General features: G+C 38.5%; 1 protein-coding gene across 10 annotated transcripts in view; it reads left to right on the top strand.

The window, feature by feature from the left end:
* The window catches only part of sobpa (sine oculis binding protein homolog a), a 52363-nt gene that overhangs the window by 9450 nt on the left and 23349 nt on the right, over nucleotides 1-19564 (top strand). For 6 of the 10 annotated variants that reach the window (XM_083539785.1, XM_083539784.1, XM_083539780.1 and 3 more), the window contains exons 2-4: nucleotides 8815-8950; nucleotides 10653-10871; nucleotides 17546-17697. In XM_083539785.1, the coding sequence (XP_083395911.1) occupies nucleotides 8815-8950; nucleotides 10653-10871; nucleotides 17546-17697 (507 nt within the window). Of the gene's footprint in view, nucleotides 1-8814; nucleotides 8951-10652; nucleotides 10872-17545; nucleotides 17698-17887; nucleotides 17912-19564 lie in introns of all 10 variants that reach the window. The other 4 variants (XM_083539782.1, XM_083539777.1, XM_083539783.1 and 1 more) reach the window with 1 other exon arrangement.

Here is a 19564-nt window from a genome sequence, read left to right as displayed (position 1 = left end):
TTACATGGCAGAGGTAGAGCTGCATCTTCCTCTAAAGCCCTGTTTGTAAAAGGGCCATGCATTAGAAGTCAGAAGGCACTTAAGTAAATTCATGATTTGCTGTCTGTCTGAACCGAAGGCCATACGTTTTCCATTGCATTGTGTTGCATCAAATCGAAATCGGATCACACTGCATCATAATAGGGGGTAACCATGTCGAATCGCATCAGTAGCACACTCTACATCTATACACACTCCACGTATACACACTGCACACATACACATTCATCACAAAACATACTTTTCTGTCATGCAGGTTGTGCTTCATAAAAAGACAAACGAGCGCCATTAAACACTTTGCACAGTATTGTGTGTGTGTGTGTGTGTGTGTGTGTGTGTGTGTGTGTGTGTGTGTGTGTGTGTGTGCATGTGTGTGTGTATACACGTTTGTGTGTTTGTATGTGTATGTGAGTGACTGTGTGTGTGTGTGTGTGTGTGTGTGTGTGTGTGTGTTTGTTTGTTTGTGAGTGACTGTGTGTGACTGTGTGTGTGTGATTGTGTGTGTATGTGACTGTGTGTGATTGTGTGTATGTGATTGTGTGTGTTTGTGTGTGTATGTGAGAGTGTGTGATCGTGTGTATGTGACTGTGTGTGATTGTGAGTGTATGTGACTGTGTGTGTTTGTGTGTGTATGTGACTGTGTGTGACAGTGTGTGTATGTGACTGTGTGTGACTGTGTGTGTATGTGACTGTGTGTGATTGTGTGTGTATTTGACTGTGTGTGACTGTGTGTGTGTGTGTGTATGAGACTGTGTGTGTGTATGTGACTTTGATTTTGTGTGACTGTTTGTGATTGTGTGTGTCTGTGACTGTGTGTGTATGTATGTGACTGTGTGTGATTGTGTGTGTGTGTGTGTGTAATTGTGTGTGTATGTGACTACGTGTTATTGTGTGTGACTCTGTGTGTCAGTGTGGGACTGTGTATGACCATGTGTGTGTGTGTGTGTGTGTGTGTGTGTGTGTGTGTGTGTGTGTGTGTGTGTATGTGTGTGTAAAATATTTTTATGAATAACTCAGTAATCTACACTATTAAAGCCAGAGGTCAGAAGTCAATAGGAACAATTTTTTTCTCCTTATGTGACATGTTTTAAATATTGTAATGCTTTTTAAGTAAAATATTTTTAAATATATATATATATATATATATATATATATATATATATATATATATATATATTTTCAACACTAATATATAAAATGTGAGCTTATCATGTATATCAATGTGACAGTTTTATATATATTTTATTCAGTGCATATTCATGTATTATAAAGGCATATTAAACTGTGACAGATCGCCACAGAGGCCACACCCTCAAGATGATTGACAGGGAAAAACGTTAATTCGAAAGTGAAAAAGTGAGTGAGTAAGTGAAGTAAGTAAAAATTGTCATAGAACATATTTACAGAAATAGATTGAGAATATACACTTGAAAGTAATAGATATGTCCCTATAAGTTTACCCCTAAGATTAACTCTTACACCACGTCTCTTTTACCTGGAATGATAAACACAGAGGCCACGCCCACTTCACCAGGACTCATCTCCTTCAATAGACTCACCTCGTTCAGCACAGAGGCCACGCCTGCTTCAGGAGAACTGACATACAGAGAACTCATACCTCTGTTGTGACTGACAGGTACAGAGACCACACCTCCTTGTTTGGATTGATGCCTTTTTTGATAAGATTGAGAATAAAAGCCAATCTTAACCTGACACCATTTATGCCATTCCTCCTTCACTGACATGGACACCACTTAAGCCACACCTCCTTCATTGACACCCTTTATGCTATGCCTCCTTCACTGACATTGACACCACTTAGGCCACACCTTCAATTGAGACTGACACCACTTAGGCCACAACTTGTTCACTGAGACTAATGCCATTTAGGACACGCCTTCTTCACTGACACTAGTTAGGTCACGCCTCCTTCACTGACATTGACACCACTTAGACTATGCCATTGTCACACCTGCTTCATGGAGATTGATGCTATTTAGGCCATGTCTGCTTCACTGAGACTGGCACCATTTAAGCCACACCCCCTTCCAAGAGACTGACACCGCTTAAGCTACACACCCTTCCTAGAGACTGACACAACTTAAGCCACACCCCTTTCCTGAAGACTGACAGCAGTTAAGCCATGGCTCCTTTCTTTCAGACATTTCTTTCCCAACTATTTAACATCATGGTGTTAAAGAATTACAGACAAGTGATTATTCATGTGTTATAAACATGTTATTACACCTCTGTGCAGTTCTGACTCTCTGCTGAGTTTATTAAATACCTGAGTGGTGTTTTTTTTCTCTTTGTTGTAATGACACAGTGATGGATATTGGACACATTAGAGAGCTTTTAGGTAACCTTAACGCTTTCGTTCACAGTTGGTTCAGTGTAAGCTCGCGGTACGGATGAGCGAGTGGCAGAGGGCGTGTAAAGCGACACTGAGGTAAAACGGAGCGTAGAGGAATCGCTTCCGAAACAAAACACTTTAAAAGACATGCCCCAGAAGGAAAACATCTCCGGTCTTAAGCTGCTGATGAACACGTTACAAGCACAAAGAGTTCAAATAAGTTTCAACAAATTATAAGAGTCAGAAATGCACGAATTTTGTGTCCATGAATCTACGTCGAAATGACAATATCCAGTGCTGCTGTTCTCAGAGACCTAATTTCCACTGTGCTAATTTTTATCATCATGTCTATTAAAGTATATTTTATTTATGGCAAAATTGTGAGATGTGAGATTGATTCTGGATTCTGATTGGTCGGAAGGCGTCGAATCATTTTCTATACATAAAAACAGAACAGCATGAATATAAAAAAGAGAGAATAATGCTTTATCATTTAACAACATTGTGAAAATGTAATTGTGAGCAGGTTGCTGTAGTATAAGAAGAATAAAGCACTTGTGGAAATGCAGTTGGGAACGGTAACGGCAAAACGCTGGATGTGTTCGAAAAGCCGCTCAGTATTGGCGTGCAGGAAGTTCATCAGGTGGTGTGTTGTTGCTTTGTGTGACACACAGTTTAACCACTGCACACACTCTGGCCATGTGGTGTTGCATTTCTTCCATCACCAATTTGTGTGTGTGTGTGTGTGTGCGTGTGTGTGTGTGCGCGCTTGTGTGTTTAACGAGCGCACAGTGAGAGCGCATGCTTTGGCAATCAGCGCCGTGCTTTTCTCTGTTCCCTTCCTTAGCCTCGACGTGAACCTGAGCGCCGAGCGTTATGACTTTCTCCCTTTCATGTATCCGATTTCCACACACACACACACACACACACACACATACACAGATATGGAGGCAGCAACTTTTACTAGCTCCCTGGAATAAAGACGAAGAGCAGGAACGCGAGAGACAGTGCTGCCTTCATCTCCGTCCACTTTCGTGTGCTTTTGAAAAATAAGCTCACAGAGAGGAGGACGAGAGGGAGGAGAGAACGAGAGAGGGAGCGAGGGAGAAAGGAATGTATACAGCAATAGACAGCCTAAGCTGTAAAAACTGAAACCTGATACACCGAGAGGGATCGGATATCACGAGAGAGAGGAGAAATAAAAGCAGAGTGAGGGACAGAGTGGGAGAGAGAAGGAGAGATAGAACATGAGAGATATGAGAAAAGAGATATGAAGAGCAAAGAGAGAGCAGAAAGAGGGAAACGTAGAGAAGGATACAAAGAAAAAGTTTGAGAGGATAGATCGAAAAAAAGACAAAGAAGTGATAGAGAAGTTGGGAAAGAACGAGGGATACTGAATGTTGCAAAAGATGAGAAAGAAAAAGAGAGGAAGATGGAAGGATGTGAGGAGAAGAAGTAAAAAGATATGAGAGAAAAAAGAAGAGTGAATGAGGAATGTAGAGAAAGAGGGGAGAGAGAGAGGGAGAGCGAGAGAGAGATGGAGAGCGCAAATGAAAGTGGCATAAAAACAAGAGAGGCAAAAGAAAAGTATATAAAAAAGAGGAGGAGAGATTGTGAAAGAGATCGTAGAAGACTGGTCGAAAAAAACAGAGTATGGCTTTAAGGAAGAGTGAAGAATTGAATGGAGAGAGACAGATGTAAAGGTTTTAAGTAGATAGATAGATAGATAGATAGATAGATAGATAGATAGATAGATAGATAGATAGATAGATAGATAGATAGATAGATAGATAGATAGATAGATAGATAGATAGATAGATAGATAGATAGATAGATAGATAGATCAAACCTTTTAATAGGGGGCATGGTGGGGAAATATAGAATAACAGAGAAAATAAAGACAAAGTTGGGAAGGGAAAGAAATAAGGTTTCAGAAAGAAAAGACAAAGAGAAAGAGAGAGAAAGTATAAAAGGAAAGAGAGAAAACTACTAGAATTTTATAAAGCATAGAAAATAAAAGTAAAAATTCAGAAAGTAAAGTCTTCATATACAGATAAATATAAAGATAGTGAGGAAGAGTGATAAAAAGAGAGAGAGGGAGAGAAGAGGAGAGGAGTGTGGGCTGGGAGGGAAACTTGGCGAAGCTGGTCGGGAATTTTATCGTGGTATACAGTGACCTACTCCAGTTACTGCCCACACCGAGTCCTGTTCCTCATCTCATTACACAGAGACGGAGAGACTGAGAGAGAAAGATGGAGCGAGAGAGAGAGAGAGAGAGAGAAAGAGAGAGAGAGAGAGAGAGAGAGAGAGAGAGAGAGAGAGATGGAGAGAAAGACGGAAAGATTTGCAACCAGTTTGTCCCTAATAATAAAACCGGCTCCCTCGTCCTAGGCTTTGTCAGAATTTACAGCTCCATCTCAGAGAGTGTAATTAGAAAGATATCAGAAATCCCTCTCTCTTTCTTTCTTACTTTCTCTCCCTCATTCCAGCTCTCCTCTTTCATGCATTGCCATCAAGAGTATCGTGTGATACACTCCTGCGCTCCATCTCTCCTTCAGTTTGGAAAAGAGACAGAGAGAGAGAGAGAGAGAGAGAGAGAGAGAGAGAGAGAAAGAAAGAAAGAAAGAAAGAAAGAAAGAAAGAAAGAAAGAAAGAAAGAAAGAAAGAAAGAAAGCGAGAGAACAAATGTTAGCTATTTATTCGTTATTTAAATCACAGCATTTTTGTACTCACTCATTCTAATACTATAAGTGATAACAGGAAGTGTACCTATAAGCAGACAAAAAGTTTTGCGTGTCCTTTTTTCAGCTGTCCTTTCTTGCTCTCTTTTACTCTGTTCTTTTTTCTATCCATCTGTTTTCATGCCATTTATCTTTCTTTTCCACTTGTAATCTTCATCTCTCCTCTCCCTCGCTTTCTCTCTCAATCCCTCTCTGTTGTTCCTCTTCTTTCCCATCCCCTTTTCTTCTTTCTCTTCATTTCTGTACTAATTTTTTTTTATCTGCCTTTCCACATCCCTCGTTCCTAAATCCCTCTATTTCGTTTTTCTGCATTTTATTTAAAATTGTATTTGATATAAATTTTGAATATTTATTTTTCTTGTATTCAGATATTCAGTAGCGACATGCCATAACTCTGGAATCATGCTTGTTGTCATGGTATTACAGTATCACGAATTGAGGTACAATGTCTTTATTGATGGTCGCAATAGTTACTAGCAATTTATGCTAATTTGAATTACAGGATTTTTAGTCATCGGGAGCGATTTTGTGATAATTTGACGACACATCTGAGGGAAACGTCAGCATCCTGTACATGTTTGTGTACCTGTCTGCCATTGTCTTGCCACCGTTTTGTCTCCACGCAATCTTTATCATCTCTATGGCAGGTTAACGATTAACCTCAGTCATTAGCTAGCCGATGCCTGGCGTCCAACTTCCCTGGTTGCCTGGCAACAAGTGTTGTCACGACTTTATTGACTTAAATGTTGCGTGTGACGAGATATACCTGTAAGTGTATATTTAATCCTTTAGCTATAGGTAGTGGCAGGAAAACAGAGACGGCAGAAGAAAGAGAAGGATCATATGAGACGTATTTAATACTCTGGCGTGTCCTGTGGGTTTTCATCGTAATGTCGTTTAGCGCTAAACGCCCAGCGCTAACCGGGTGATGAAATCTGGCGTAACCTCCTGCCGATTAACTGAACCGTCTCGTCTGTAAGGAGTATAGGAAAATCAAACCTCCTCCGGGATTTAAACACTGACCAAAAAAACGAGCTTCCATTACAGCGCCGGCGTCTCTGGTCACGACCTTTATTTGACCTTGTCTTGTGATAGCGAGTTCCGCTATCACAGACCTTCGTTTTCAATGGAACTTCTCGACTTTTTTCAGCTCCGTCAGCCGAGACGTGTTTGGCGTGAAGTTTGCTTCTCCGGAGCGGTAAGGCTAATGTAGCTAACAAGTAACAGAAGCTTATTATAGCCTTCGGTCTTTCAGTCATCACACACTCACACACACACATTTACACTCACACTCACATACTTACACAAACACGCACTTAGTAACAGTTTCATCATAACCAAAGTTATTTAAATATTCAAATATACAGTGCAAATGTAGACTTTTTTATATTTTATTTATATTTTCATTCATTTTATAATTACATTCTTTCATTGGATTTCTTACATATATATATAATTTATTTGAGCTATTTTATGTACTATTTGTTTTTAAATTAATTAAAATAAATGTCTTTCTTTATTTTATTCTGCATAATTACTTTTATTTTATTTGCTATTTTCTTTTTTTCAATTTATGTTTTTAAAATTTCCTTATTTGATCATAAAAAATTATACCTTTTTTATTGTAATTTTTTTCTTTTACATTCTATATGATCTTTTTATATAGAAAAAAGTTACATTTACAATAAAATTACAATAAAAATATAGATTTTTTTTAAGCAAAAATAAATTATTATTTATTTTTATTTTTGTTCTTTTTTTTTATTTATTAATATTTCAAATCTATTCATTTCTGTAAAGCTGTTCTGGGACAATTCTGTTTAAAAAGTTTTTTTTTTCCTTCCAATATTTGAACTCTTCCAGCCATATGTTTTTTCCCCCCAAAACTGTTAGCACAAAGTTGGAGGCACACAATAGAACTTCTTTGAATGTGGTAGCATTGAAGTTTCCCTTCACTTAAACTAGGAGACCCAAATCTGTTGCAGCATGACAGTGCTCTATGACGACCTGCTTTACATGGGTTGGAATGGAAGATCTCCTGCTATAGCGTTCCCTAATGAACATCTCTGGGAGTGCACCCCAGACCTCTTCCCACCTTACCTACATCAGTGCCTGACTATTATACCTTTGTAGCTGAATGAGCACAGATATCCATAAAATCACTCAAACAGCTAGTGGAGCATCTTCCCAGAAGAGTGGAAATTATTGCTACAGGAAATGGAGATAAAATGTGGAATGGGACGTTCAAAAAGCACATATGTACCAATCTTATAGGCAGGTGTCTACAAATGATTTTGTGTGTGTGTGTGTGTGTGTGTGTGTGTGTGTGTGTGTGTGTGTGTGTGTGTCTGTGTCTGTGTCTGTGTCTGTGTGTGTGTGTCTATAAAAAAGAGAGAGAAATGTAATAATTTCTTATTAAATGTTAGTGTAATAATTTCAATCTTGTAAATAAAAAGAAAAACGTTATTTTAGGATTTATTGTAGCTCTCTGGTTCGGTTATTCTTAACCTCGATCAGTGTTTTTTTCTTTTCTGTGTCCTGTTACATAGTTTCACATTACAGTAGCAATATTTTAGTTGTATTTCAGGGTGTGTAATAACTACTAATTAATGAGCCTACAGTGAGAAAAAACTAAGAAAAAGTCATGTTTTATGACAGAAACACACGTTTCTATAACCTCAAGTAATAAAACTCACTTTCCAGATGAAGTCTGAAAGAGACTCGGGTCTCTCAGGCATTTGGGGGGAGAGTGACTCTAAGACTGCATGATTACGTTTGTAAGGTTTGAGAAAACTGATGGATTTTTCTCTTAATTAACGATAATTCACAGTTTCTGTTTCTTCTACCGAAATCTGTACAAAAAGTATTGCTTTTCATTTTATTTTGACATGCCTTTCTATATATATATATATATATATATATATATATATATATATATATATATATATATATATATATATATATATATATATATATACTGTCTTCTCCATACAGGAAGTTGTTGTCCTGAAAGTAAGACAGTTGATGTGCCTGTTAATGTCGTAATGATAGAAACTTTCACGATATCTAAAAAAGTGCTCAGCTGCAGGATCTGACCCATTAGATTGATAGTATTTAGTTGGCATGGCAACTGAAAAAATAAACTAAGATATACTGCACAAAATGAAAAACTTACATTGATACATCTAAAAACATAAAATTGGACATCATAGGAATCTAATAAGACCAAGAAAAAAATTATATCTGGGGCATATAGTACTCTGGGAACATAAAACAATGGTTCCTAGACCCAGAGAAAACTGTGGATATAGAACCTTGTAAATATAGGGCCTAATGAATGCTGTTGGAGCATGGAATATGATAGTCTATGAACATACTACAGTGACATAGAATTTAGAATATGATTCTTAGAGCCTGGAAAGCTGGGTTCTGGAGGAAAATGTACCGTAGAAACTTTAAACTCTGAGAAAATAGAGCTCAGTAAACACTGGTCTTGGAAGCTTAGGACCCTGTGGAACCGAACTGCAACATTGCAACACTGGGACCATTGGATCTCTGATAACTCTGAGAACATAAACAGGAGTGTGTAAGATGTTATAATTAAAAAAATAGTTAAAAGTGAGTGTATATGTGAGTTTTGTTATTTGTTAATTCATTAAACTGCTGTTTGTTTTGTCGCAGAGTTTTGCTGAGAACACGATGAACGAGCTGCTCGGTTGGTACGGGTACGACAAAGTGGAACTGCGAGACTCCGACGATATCGAGATCCACAACTATCCAGACGGGGAAATCCGCCAGCACATCTCCGTCCTGAAAGGTGAGAGCCAATCATCACACACACACTGAGTAACTCAGCTCCGCCCACCTCAAGATTCGTGTTCAGCTGTGAAGTTTGGACAATTTCTGAACAAATGTAACATTTAAATTTTGTTTTGCTACAGCATCAGTTTGTTTTGCTACAGCATCAGTTTTCTTCTTGTACTTTCTTCTACTTTGTCAAAAATGCACAGAACATTTAAGTGTTATTACGTATAACTTGTTATTACGTAAACCAAAAGACCATTTTGGAGAAAGGACTTAAACTTCAATATATACCACAAAATAATTGAAGGGAAATTTTTTTCTTTTAGATCTATAAATTGATAAAAATTATTAGTAGTTAATATTAGCATTACTATATATAAATCATAAACATCTTTGTAGGAATAAGAGCATATATCGGGATGACGAGCATTTCTTTTGACACGTTTGGTTCCAGTCACGCATTCTGCTCATCGCTCATCACCGCCGTCCCCACGCTTCATGCTCAGTCGCGTCATAGACATTGTTTTGAGTGCGTTCTCGTCGTTCACTCGTGTAAATATTGAGCCTTTTTCTGTTTTTACAGTGTTTGTTTTATTCCACTATAAATTTAGCATCATGGGTCTCAAGACGTGTAGTAAGAAAGAAGGTTGGAAAGAAGGTTGTAAAAACAATAACCATTGAAATAAAAAATAAAAAAATTGTAGAAAAGCATGAACGTGGTGTACGCACAAAAGATCTTTGTCCGCAATATGGCATGTCTAGTTCAACACTACAATCATTTATAATTTATCACTTTTTATGTTTATACTTTGTTAGAAGTATATTTGTGTGTTAAATTAGGCGTAAAATTTTTTTTCAAGGGCTGAAATAAGCGACATGAAATAAGAAACACACTTTTTTGTGTGTGTGTGTGTGTGTGTGTGTGTGTGTGTGTGTGTGTGTGTGTGTGTGCAAGTACTAGTAAACTTTCAGACACTAAAAATGTCTCGGCTGATTGATAAGGGATTTACAGCCATTTTTCTCAGACACCGGTGTTTCATTTGTAACGAAAAGAAACCAATGAGCACCATACATCACTCACGAGGGTCATGATTCATTTCAAAATAATTACTATTGGTGATGGGGTATAATCTAGGTAGGGTTACAGTGACCAGAAGATGCAACAACTTCCCACCGTAGTTTAAAATCTCCTCCTCTTATCTATTTTAGGGCACTAGCACATTAGACCAACTTGAACTTTTTTATTAAGGAAGTTAACGTTCTCCCTCCTTCATTACCACTGAGTTTAGTGCGTAAAGAGTGCCGTCTGCTACACTGTCAGCCACGTCCCGTTAATGCTAAACGTCTGCCCTGGGACTGTCTTCATAATTACATTCTGCTGTTGTCCAGATTAGGATGCAACGCTATTGTCACTGAATGAAGCTGCAAGAAGAGAGATTAGCGAAGACACAATCAGAGCTAATTAGCTTGTTTATTTAGACGTAATCCCTGTCAGCTGGAGTACACTGTTAACATGACAAATGAGTTTCTGGAAATTTGCCATTATATGTTTTGGGTCTTTTTGGGTCGTTTTTTGGAAGGTGCAGGTGTGTGTGTGTGTGTGTGTGTGTGTGTGTGTGTGTGTGTGTGTGTGTGTGTGTGTGTGTGTGCGTGTGTGTGTGTGTGTGTAACAAGAGCGCTCTCAGCCCTCTGTCTCTCTCTCTGTTTCCTTTTAGAAAACTCTTTGCCAAAAGCGGTGATGCCTGAGGGCAGCTCGTCTCCTCCTCATGCCAACAGCTCCTCTTCAACCCCTACATCACGCAACGGCGTTTCCACGGAGACGCCTGCTAACCCTGCCTCCTCCTCCTCTTCCTCAGCGACAGTTGCCAAGGAGCAAGGGGGCATGCCAATCATCGTTCCCCTGATTCCACCCCCACTCATCAAACCACCAGCAGGTGAGAATTACCCCCTAAATTACTACATAGGAATGTGACATCACTATATAGCAGTGTGACATCACTATTTAGCAGTATATAGTGTAGTAGAATTATGACATCGATCAATACAAGCAAATTGACATTCGTCTGTAGTACTATGACCTCACTCTAGAGCTGCACGATGCTATATTAATGCTACGTAGCAATATTGATATCACTACATAGCAGTAATGACATCACTCCAAAGTAATAATGACATCACTACATAACAGAATGACATTAGTATGTAGCAAAACCTCACCACATAGCAGTAATGATATCACTACATAGCATGGCATCATTATGTACCAATACATCACTGCATAGACGTATAACATTAGTCTGAAGCAGTAAATTACTGCTGGCTGACCAGAAGCGTTTCTTGGTTTTCTCTTCTTATTATTTATTTCTTGTACATCTGTATAGCTCTTTATATCGTACTTTTTCTTTGTTCTCATATTCTTACTTTACTTTCTAGCGATTTCCTCAGACTCCCAGCTGTCTTGTCATTTCTTCTCCTTACTTTTGTGACATTTTTATCTTTCTTGTTTGTGTTCAGAATTTTTTTTTAACTAGCGAGCTAAGGGCCGGTGTGACCTCTTGGAGAAGTGGAAACACACTTTTTTAGATTAAAACACCGTTCTCTCAAACCGGGTGTTCTGACTGCAGCGGCTGTGTCCTATTTCCCCCATTTCCCCCTCAGTAGGGCACACGGCCGTGGGTAATTACATGCGTACAGCAACTCCATGGGCATGATGCCACATACCTGCACTTCAAATTTGTGTGTGTGTGTATGGGTGTGTGTGTAAGAGAGAGAGATAGACCCTCCAGCAGCCTATGCATTATTCATAAGGGCCGGAGCAGCATGTGGGCGGAGTTTGGGGCAATGTTGCCATGGTAATTAGCAAGTCCACACCATCTGTTTCTCACTTGGAAGATGTCCACACACACACACACACACACACACACACACACACACACACACAGAGCAAATACATAACTATTTCAGTGCATGCTCACACACACACACACACACACACACACACACACACACACACACATTATAAAGATATAAATGTATATAATGTGTGTATAAACTATATATATATATATATATATATATATATATATATATACATACATATATATATATATATATATATATATATATATATATATATATATATATATATATATATATGTATGTATATATATATATATATATATATATATATATATATATATATATATATATATATATATATATATATATATTTAAGTATATAAACACAAACGCGGGGGAGTGGTGGCTCCAGCGGTTAAGGCGCTGGTTTACCGATCGGAAGGTCGGGGGTTCAAGCCCCGGTATTGCCAAGCTGCCACTCTTGGGCCCTTGAGCAAGGCACTTAACCCTCTATGGTCCAGGGGACCCTTACGAGAAAAATAAATCAAGGACCGTGACGTCGGAGCAACGTGGGGCCGCCTTCCCGTGGGCTCACCACCTGCAGGAGGGACCGTAGGGGACCGGTGCTGAGAGGATTGGGCAGCAGTCGAAGGCGGGGGCCTTGACAGCCCGATCCCTGGACACGGAGAAGTGTCTGGGGAATCTGCTTAGACTGCTGCCCCCGCGACCTGAATTACGGATAAGTGGGAGAAGATGAATGAATGAACACAAACGAGAGAGACAAACATTTACACAAACATATACACACATGTGCATGCGTTAATTAGAATTAATTATTTACGGTGAGTTGATTTTAGTGAAACGTTTTTTTTTATGTTAATTCACATTTCAATCATCAACAATGTTTTTTTGAATAAACAAGCAGTAGTCACAGATTTAAGGCCACTTTAAAACTGGACTAATTACCTGGACTAATTTCCTGGGGGAAATGCAAATCAGTGCACTGAGTAAACTGAAACTGTGTAAAGGTTTTGTTTTTACACGTGTGTGTGTGTGTGTGTGTGTGTGTGTGTGTGTGTGTGTGTGTGTGTGTGTGTTCATTCTTGCCCAAGGCTTCATCACAAACTGATATTACTGCACTAAATACTGCTATAGATTGTTGTCATACTGCTACAGTCACGTCATACTGCTATAGATTGATGTCATACTAATACAGAGTCACGTTATACTGTTATAGATTGATGCCATACTGCTACAGAGTCACGTCATACTGCTATAGATTGATGCTATACTGCTACAGAGTCACGTCTTACTGCTATAGATTGATGCCATACTGCTACAGAGTCACGTTACACTGTTTTTAAATGATATACTATTACAGTGTATGTTATACAGAGTGATGTCATACTGCTGTAAAGTGATGTCAAGCTGCTGTGGAGTGAGTGCTGTGAAGTGATGTCATATAACTACAGTCTCGTGTCATACTGCTACACAATCAATTCACACTGTCCAGCTCATGTCTTAGAGAGCAATGTCATAATATTAGCCACAGACCAGTCAGTTTTAGGCAGGTGGTCCTAATGTTACGGCTGATCAATAAACTGATATACAGTGATGTTATAGTGGTATAAAGTCATTTCATATAGCGTGATGCCATAGCTGTACACTGATGCCATACTTCTACAGACTCATGTCATGTAGCACAATGTCATACTGCTATAGTGATGTCATACTGCTACAGAGTCATATAATGTGATGTCATACTGCTTTGAAGTAGTTTCATACTGCTACTGCTAGTCTGTTACATAATGATTACCAATCACTTTGTTGTTTATAATTTATTTATTAATTTTTTGCCACAATTTTGTGACAGCCCCTAAAGTTTCAGCAGCATGGAAACGCAAAACATTTTCCTAATTTCGATTCAGAAATGTGCTGTTTTAATTGAACACATGTAGTTGAATATGAAACTACACTTTATTGAAAAAGTACTGGGACACACCTATCATGTCAGGCCCATTGCCACAGCTGTATAAATTCAAGCATCGATTGTGAATGTAGGCCTCAGGAGCCTGATGTATGAGAATTGCTAACACTGCTGATTCCACAGCTGATAGTTCCAAACTACTAGCATTATTGCTGGCATTAATCTCTGCACTGAAAGTGTGCTTCATGTTTTATGGTATGGGTTTCTATGCTAAGAAGCTGCATGCAAGCCTCAAAACAGCACTCTGGAGCAGCTTGGGTTTGGGAGATTCCAGAACATTACCTGCCTAACTGCATTGTACCAACTTTACATTTTAGCAAGGGATTTTTTGGATGATAATTTTGGTGGTGGGCTATTTTTCAGAGGTCGGTCGAGGCCCCCTGTTTTCACTGAAGGGAAATTTTTACTGCTTTAGCAAACCATAACATTTTGGACAATGCTTTGCTTCCAACTTCGTGGTGACAGTTTGGAAAAGACCCTTTTCTATTCCAGAACGGTCGTGCACAAAACAAGGCCCATTAAGACATTGTTGTATAAACATTGCATTTAAGAACTTGAGTGGCCCACACTGACCCCTGACCTCAAATCCATCAAACACCTTTGAGATGAACTGGAAAAGCCAGGATATGTTGTCCAACGGTAGTGCCTGACCTCACAAAAGCTCCAAAGGATGAATGGGCAAAGATTCTCACTCCAAAATGTTCCCAGAAAAAGTGGAAGGTGTTATAGTTGCATATAGTGTTGGGGACCATCTATAAATCTAAAATGCGATTCCATTACAGTCCCTGTGTGCAATCGTCAAGGTGAAAAACATTTGTTGATTTAGTGCTATGGGAAACACATGGGAAAGAGGTGCACAACTTTAAGAACTTTTAACAAAAATAATTTACCCCATTGTAACTTCAAAATATCGTAAGTCGAGACATGGCATAGCCCTCCCAGGGGTGTAAAAGAATGGTGATCAGTATGGGGTAGTATAGTGTCATTTGTTAACAATTTTAATTACAGTGCATAATTGAGTAAAACAGAGCAATTTACAGTACCGTAATGTTTAAACTATAAAGTATATATGTATGTGGCAGCTGTTGTGTGGACGAGCGCCGGTTCGTGAGTAAAGGAAGGAGACGAACATGCTCTGTTTCACTGTCTTAAGAGCTATAATTGGGCTTTGAAACACCAAAAACACAGCTAAAAAATACGCGCTCTTACACAGAGAGAACTAACTTCTGTCAACGGCTGGTAAAAGTAAGGCATCGCACAAGAAGGGAGATGCGTTCATCCTGGCAACGCATCGTTTTCCCATCACAGGGATGGGAAGTATTTATGATACATGTATTTCACAAATAAAATAGGATTTAGTTATTTGTATTTGATAGGGTTGATGAAAATGACTTCATATTTTGTATCAAATTACTTTAGTGTTTTGTATATTTGTAGTTTTAAAGTACTGTCAAATACTTAAGTAAGAAGTCTATCTGATGACATCATAAAAATGTGGCTTCTGATTGGTGTCTACTCAGTAGTTGCCCAGACTTGTTGAGATCAGAACAGAAACTTGATCCATATGGAAGAAGGTGGTGAAGGTAAGAAATGTGCAGGCCGCCAGCTTTCAAATAGGTGTCCAATAATTGATAAATAAATATTTGACTGCCAAATATTGAACCCCAATTGAAGTAGCTGTTTAGTAGGATCAGGATTTTACAAACCATTGCATGAATGACTGCCTGATATATAATATATTATTATATTTATGATTAACAATCAAATGATGAATTAGTTAGAAACCCTTCGTTACCAAACACCAAGTAACTAAATTAGGATACAATTATGATTCATTCACAAACTGTTAAACATTAAACTGTTGGTTACTTTAAAACTAACCGTCATCTGGGAGATCACAGGGAAATGTATGTGAATATTTCATCTGTTAACTGGTTGCATTTGTCCGATTTATTGTGTGACTCGGCCTGAGAAAAGATGTTGCTATCAAACATTGTTTACCTTCATCAACTGAGTCAGTGTAATGGTAAAGGTGATCAAATAGGCCAATTGATGGAAAGTTTGTGAAGAAATGTCATGCTCCCTTTTAAAAGTATTTTTTAGCATTTTTTAAATATAAAACCACAGTAGATTATTTTGATACATGGTGTGGCTGCTTTTTATGTAGTTTATTTTGTAGTTTATTTTGATACACTTATAGTTAAGGTATTTTATTTTAAAATACATTTTGATGTGCCCAACACACACGCGCGCGTGCGCACACACACGCACACACACACACACACACACACGCACGCACATGCACACGCACACACACACACACACACAAATGACGTGTATTCCCCTGTGAGATGGAAACGCCTCCCAGCAATGTGCTCATCAAGTCTGGCCTTGACACAGTTCAAAAACACACACACACTCACACACACACACACACACACACACACACACACACACACACACACCTGTCACCCTGGGCAGCAGCAAACGCCCCTTTGCAGCACGCTCATCATGTTCAGTCACAGTGCACGGATACACACACACACACACACACACACACACACACACGTATTCTCTTTCCCTTTCTTTCTTCGTTTCCCTCACACACAGACATACACACATGCATACACAAATGATGGTTTGCTATCGCCATGTCAACACTGGGCTGTTACCTTGGCAACGGGTGGCATTACCGGCTATGCTTGAGTGTGTGCGGGAGACGGTGGGCTTGTTCAAGCTGCCATCACGTTTTTCTAAAGTACAAATTATGTTTCACTCAAACTAGGGCAGGATCTCTTGACACACACACACACACACACACACACACACACACACACACACACACACACACACACACACACACAGGGTTATTATTACAGTTATGCATTAGTGCCGGAATCATGTCATGCTTTGTCAACACTTTGACTTTTTTTTGTCCACTTTTTTAGCTTCTGTTTTTTTTACTTTTATCTATATTTCTTTTTCTTTATCTCTCTCTCTCTCTCTCTCTCTCTCTCTCTCTCTCTCTCTCTCTCTCTCTCTCCCTCTCTCTCTCTCTCTCTTCTTTCTATGCATGTTCAAGATTGCTTTTCTCTTTCTTTTCTATCATGTATACCATGTGTGTTCTACTGATCAAAAAAACTTACATCCGACCCAAGTGACTGTTTCACTTTCCACAGCCACCTATTTTACCATGATTACACTCTCACTTGAACATAAACAGATCTGGACAATGGGTTATAAGAACGATGAAGCTGAGTCAGCAAAATGATCTCATCTTCACATTCTGCTTTCAAATTCTCTTTGTAGGGTTTATTTAGGAATGAATAATGATGAATAGATCTGTAATGGAGTGTCATGACTTGATTTGGTCACTGGTGTCAGAAAGGTTATGGTATATTTTGGCATATTTGATAGAAATGTATTTATAAAGACAGCTATGAGTGATCAGTGAGATCAGTGAGATCAGCACCACAAACAGCGACAAAGGTCGAAAGATTGTAAAACAAATCAAAATCGTGCCATGTGATACCAGGTGTGTGTGTTTGTGTGTATGTGTGTGTGTGTGTGTGTGTGTGTGTGTGTGTGTGTGTGTGTGTGTGTGTGTGTGTGTGTGTGTGTGTGAGAGAGAGAGACAGTCACAGTCATTGTCAAAATAGAGTAAAAAAAGAATGGAGTTACTGAACACATTATGAATTTATACCTACAATTTAAACGTGTATTTTCCTCTGTTCTCTATCTCTTTCTCTTTCTGTCTTTCAGAAGAGGACATGTGTAATGTTCAGATTGTGTGCGCGTGGTGTCAGAAGGTCGGTTTGAAGCGTTACTCCCTCAGCATGGGCTCTGAACTCAAGAGCTTCTGCAGTGAGAAGTGTTTCGCCGCATGCCGACGCGCCTACTTCAAGCGCAACAAGGTAAGCCGACGGGCCACGCCCGGGCCGGGGCCCTTGTCTCTTTTCCTCCACCCTTAGCTAAATGGGCCCTCTCTTGCTTCTGACATCACTTCCTGTCTGCTCCGCTAACCCTGTAGCACGTGCGCTGTGCTGTGCTGTGAGCCTTTAGGCTTCCTGTCACTGACTCTATGCTTTCTCTCTTACACCTAAGCTGGGATTTGTGAGGACTTTACCTGTAAGTATGCAGCATTTATCCTCATTCCTTCTCCTGCCTGTGTGTGTTAGAGATCTTACACACACACACACACACACACACACACACACACACACACACACACACACACACACACACACACACACACACACACATGTATATACACACGTCTATTTAGTGTGTGCATGTTCTTTCAACCCACTTTATACACCACCTCCTAGACAACACATACACATGTTATACTATACACCATAACATGCCATGTACTACATAAACTGTGTATATAGTGTCTATTAGAAACGGTGAAAATAGTCACTTACTGTGTGATCTGATTTTCGAATCTGTAATTTATTCTGTGATTGGATTTAATAAATTTTATCATTTGGAATTAGATTCCGCGAATACATTCTGTTGTTTAGATCTGTGGTTTAATTCTGTGGTTTAGATCTATGATTAGATTCTGTGATTCTGTGATTAGATTCTGTGGTTCAGATCTATCTTTAGATATTGTGGTTGAATTCTGTGATTAGATTCTGTGATTAGATTCTTTGGTTAGATTCTGTGGTTCAGATCTTTGTCAAGATTAATTAGATTCACAGATTTAATTCTGTCGTTTAGTTCTATGTTTTGATTCTGTGATTAGATTCTATGATTAGATTCTGTGGTTAGATATTGCGATTAAATTCTGTGGTTAGATTTTGTGATTAGATTCTGTGGTTCAGAGCTATAATTAGATTCTGTGATTAGATTCTACGATTGAATTCTGTGGTTAGATTTTGCGAATAAATTCTGTGGTTAGATTTTGTAAATAGATTCTATGATTAGATTCTTTGGTTAGACACTGTGGTTCAGATCTATAATTAGATTTAGTGGTTCAGATCTATGATTAGAGTATGTGATTTGATTCTGTAGTTCTGATCTATGATTAGATTATGTGATTCGATTCTATGATTTGATGCTGTGGTTTAGTTCTATGATTAGATTCTGTGATTAGATTATTTGGGTACACTTTGTGGTTCAGTTCTATAATTAGATTCTGTGGTTCAGATCTATGATTAGATATTGTGATTAGATTTTGTAGTTCTGATCTATGATTAGATTATGTGATTAGATTTTGTAGTTCTGATCTATGATTCGATTCTGTGATAAGATTCCGTGATTCAATTCTGTAGTTTAGTTCTATGATTAGATTCTGTGGTTAGATTGTGCGATTCAATTCTGTGGTTTAGTTCTCAGATTAGATTTTGTGGCTAGATTGTCTGATTAGATTCTGTGGTTAGATTCAGTGTATCCTGTATGATTCTGCATCAGTAAACAAACTCATATAAACTGGTGTTGTGATTTTATGGTAAATTAATCAGTGATGTGGCAGTGTAGCTACTGTTACTACCCCACTGTTATTTGTTGACTATGAAATAAGAAAGACTGAATGTGATGGAGGATGGAAATAAACAAGCTAATAAATAAGCTGATAACTGATATTTTTCATCATGTCCAATCAAGTTCACCTCATACCACAACAGTTGACCACCTGTTTTTATGTTCATTGAAAAATGTTGTACATTTGATCCATTTCTATTTACATATAACATTGTGAAACATATGTAGAACAAGCTCTAAAGATTACGAGACTAATAGAGAACGTTATATCTGTAATATTGAATTATCTTTCGA

Source organism: Silurus aristotelis, assembly GCF_946808225.1.
Source record: "Silurus aristotelis genome assembly, chromosome: 4".
Taxonomy (NCBI): Eukaryota; Metazoa; Chordata; class Actinopteri; order Siluriformes; family Siluridae; genus Silurus; species Silurus aristotelis.
Note: the sequence above shows the minus strand (reverse complement) of the source record. Positions and strands in the feature narration are given on the sequence as shown.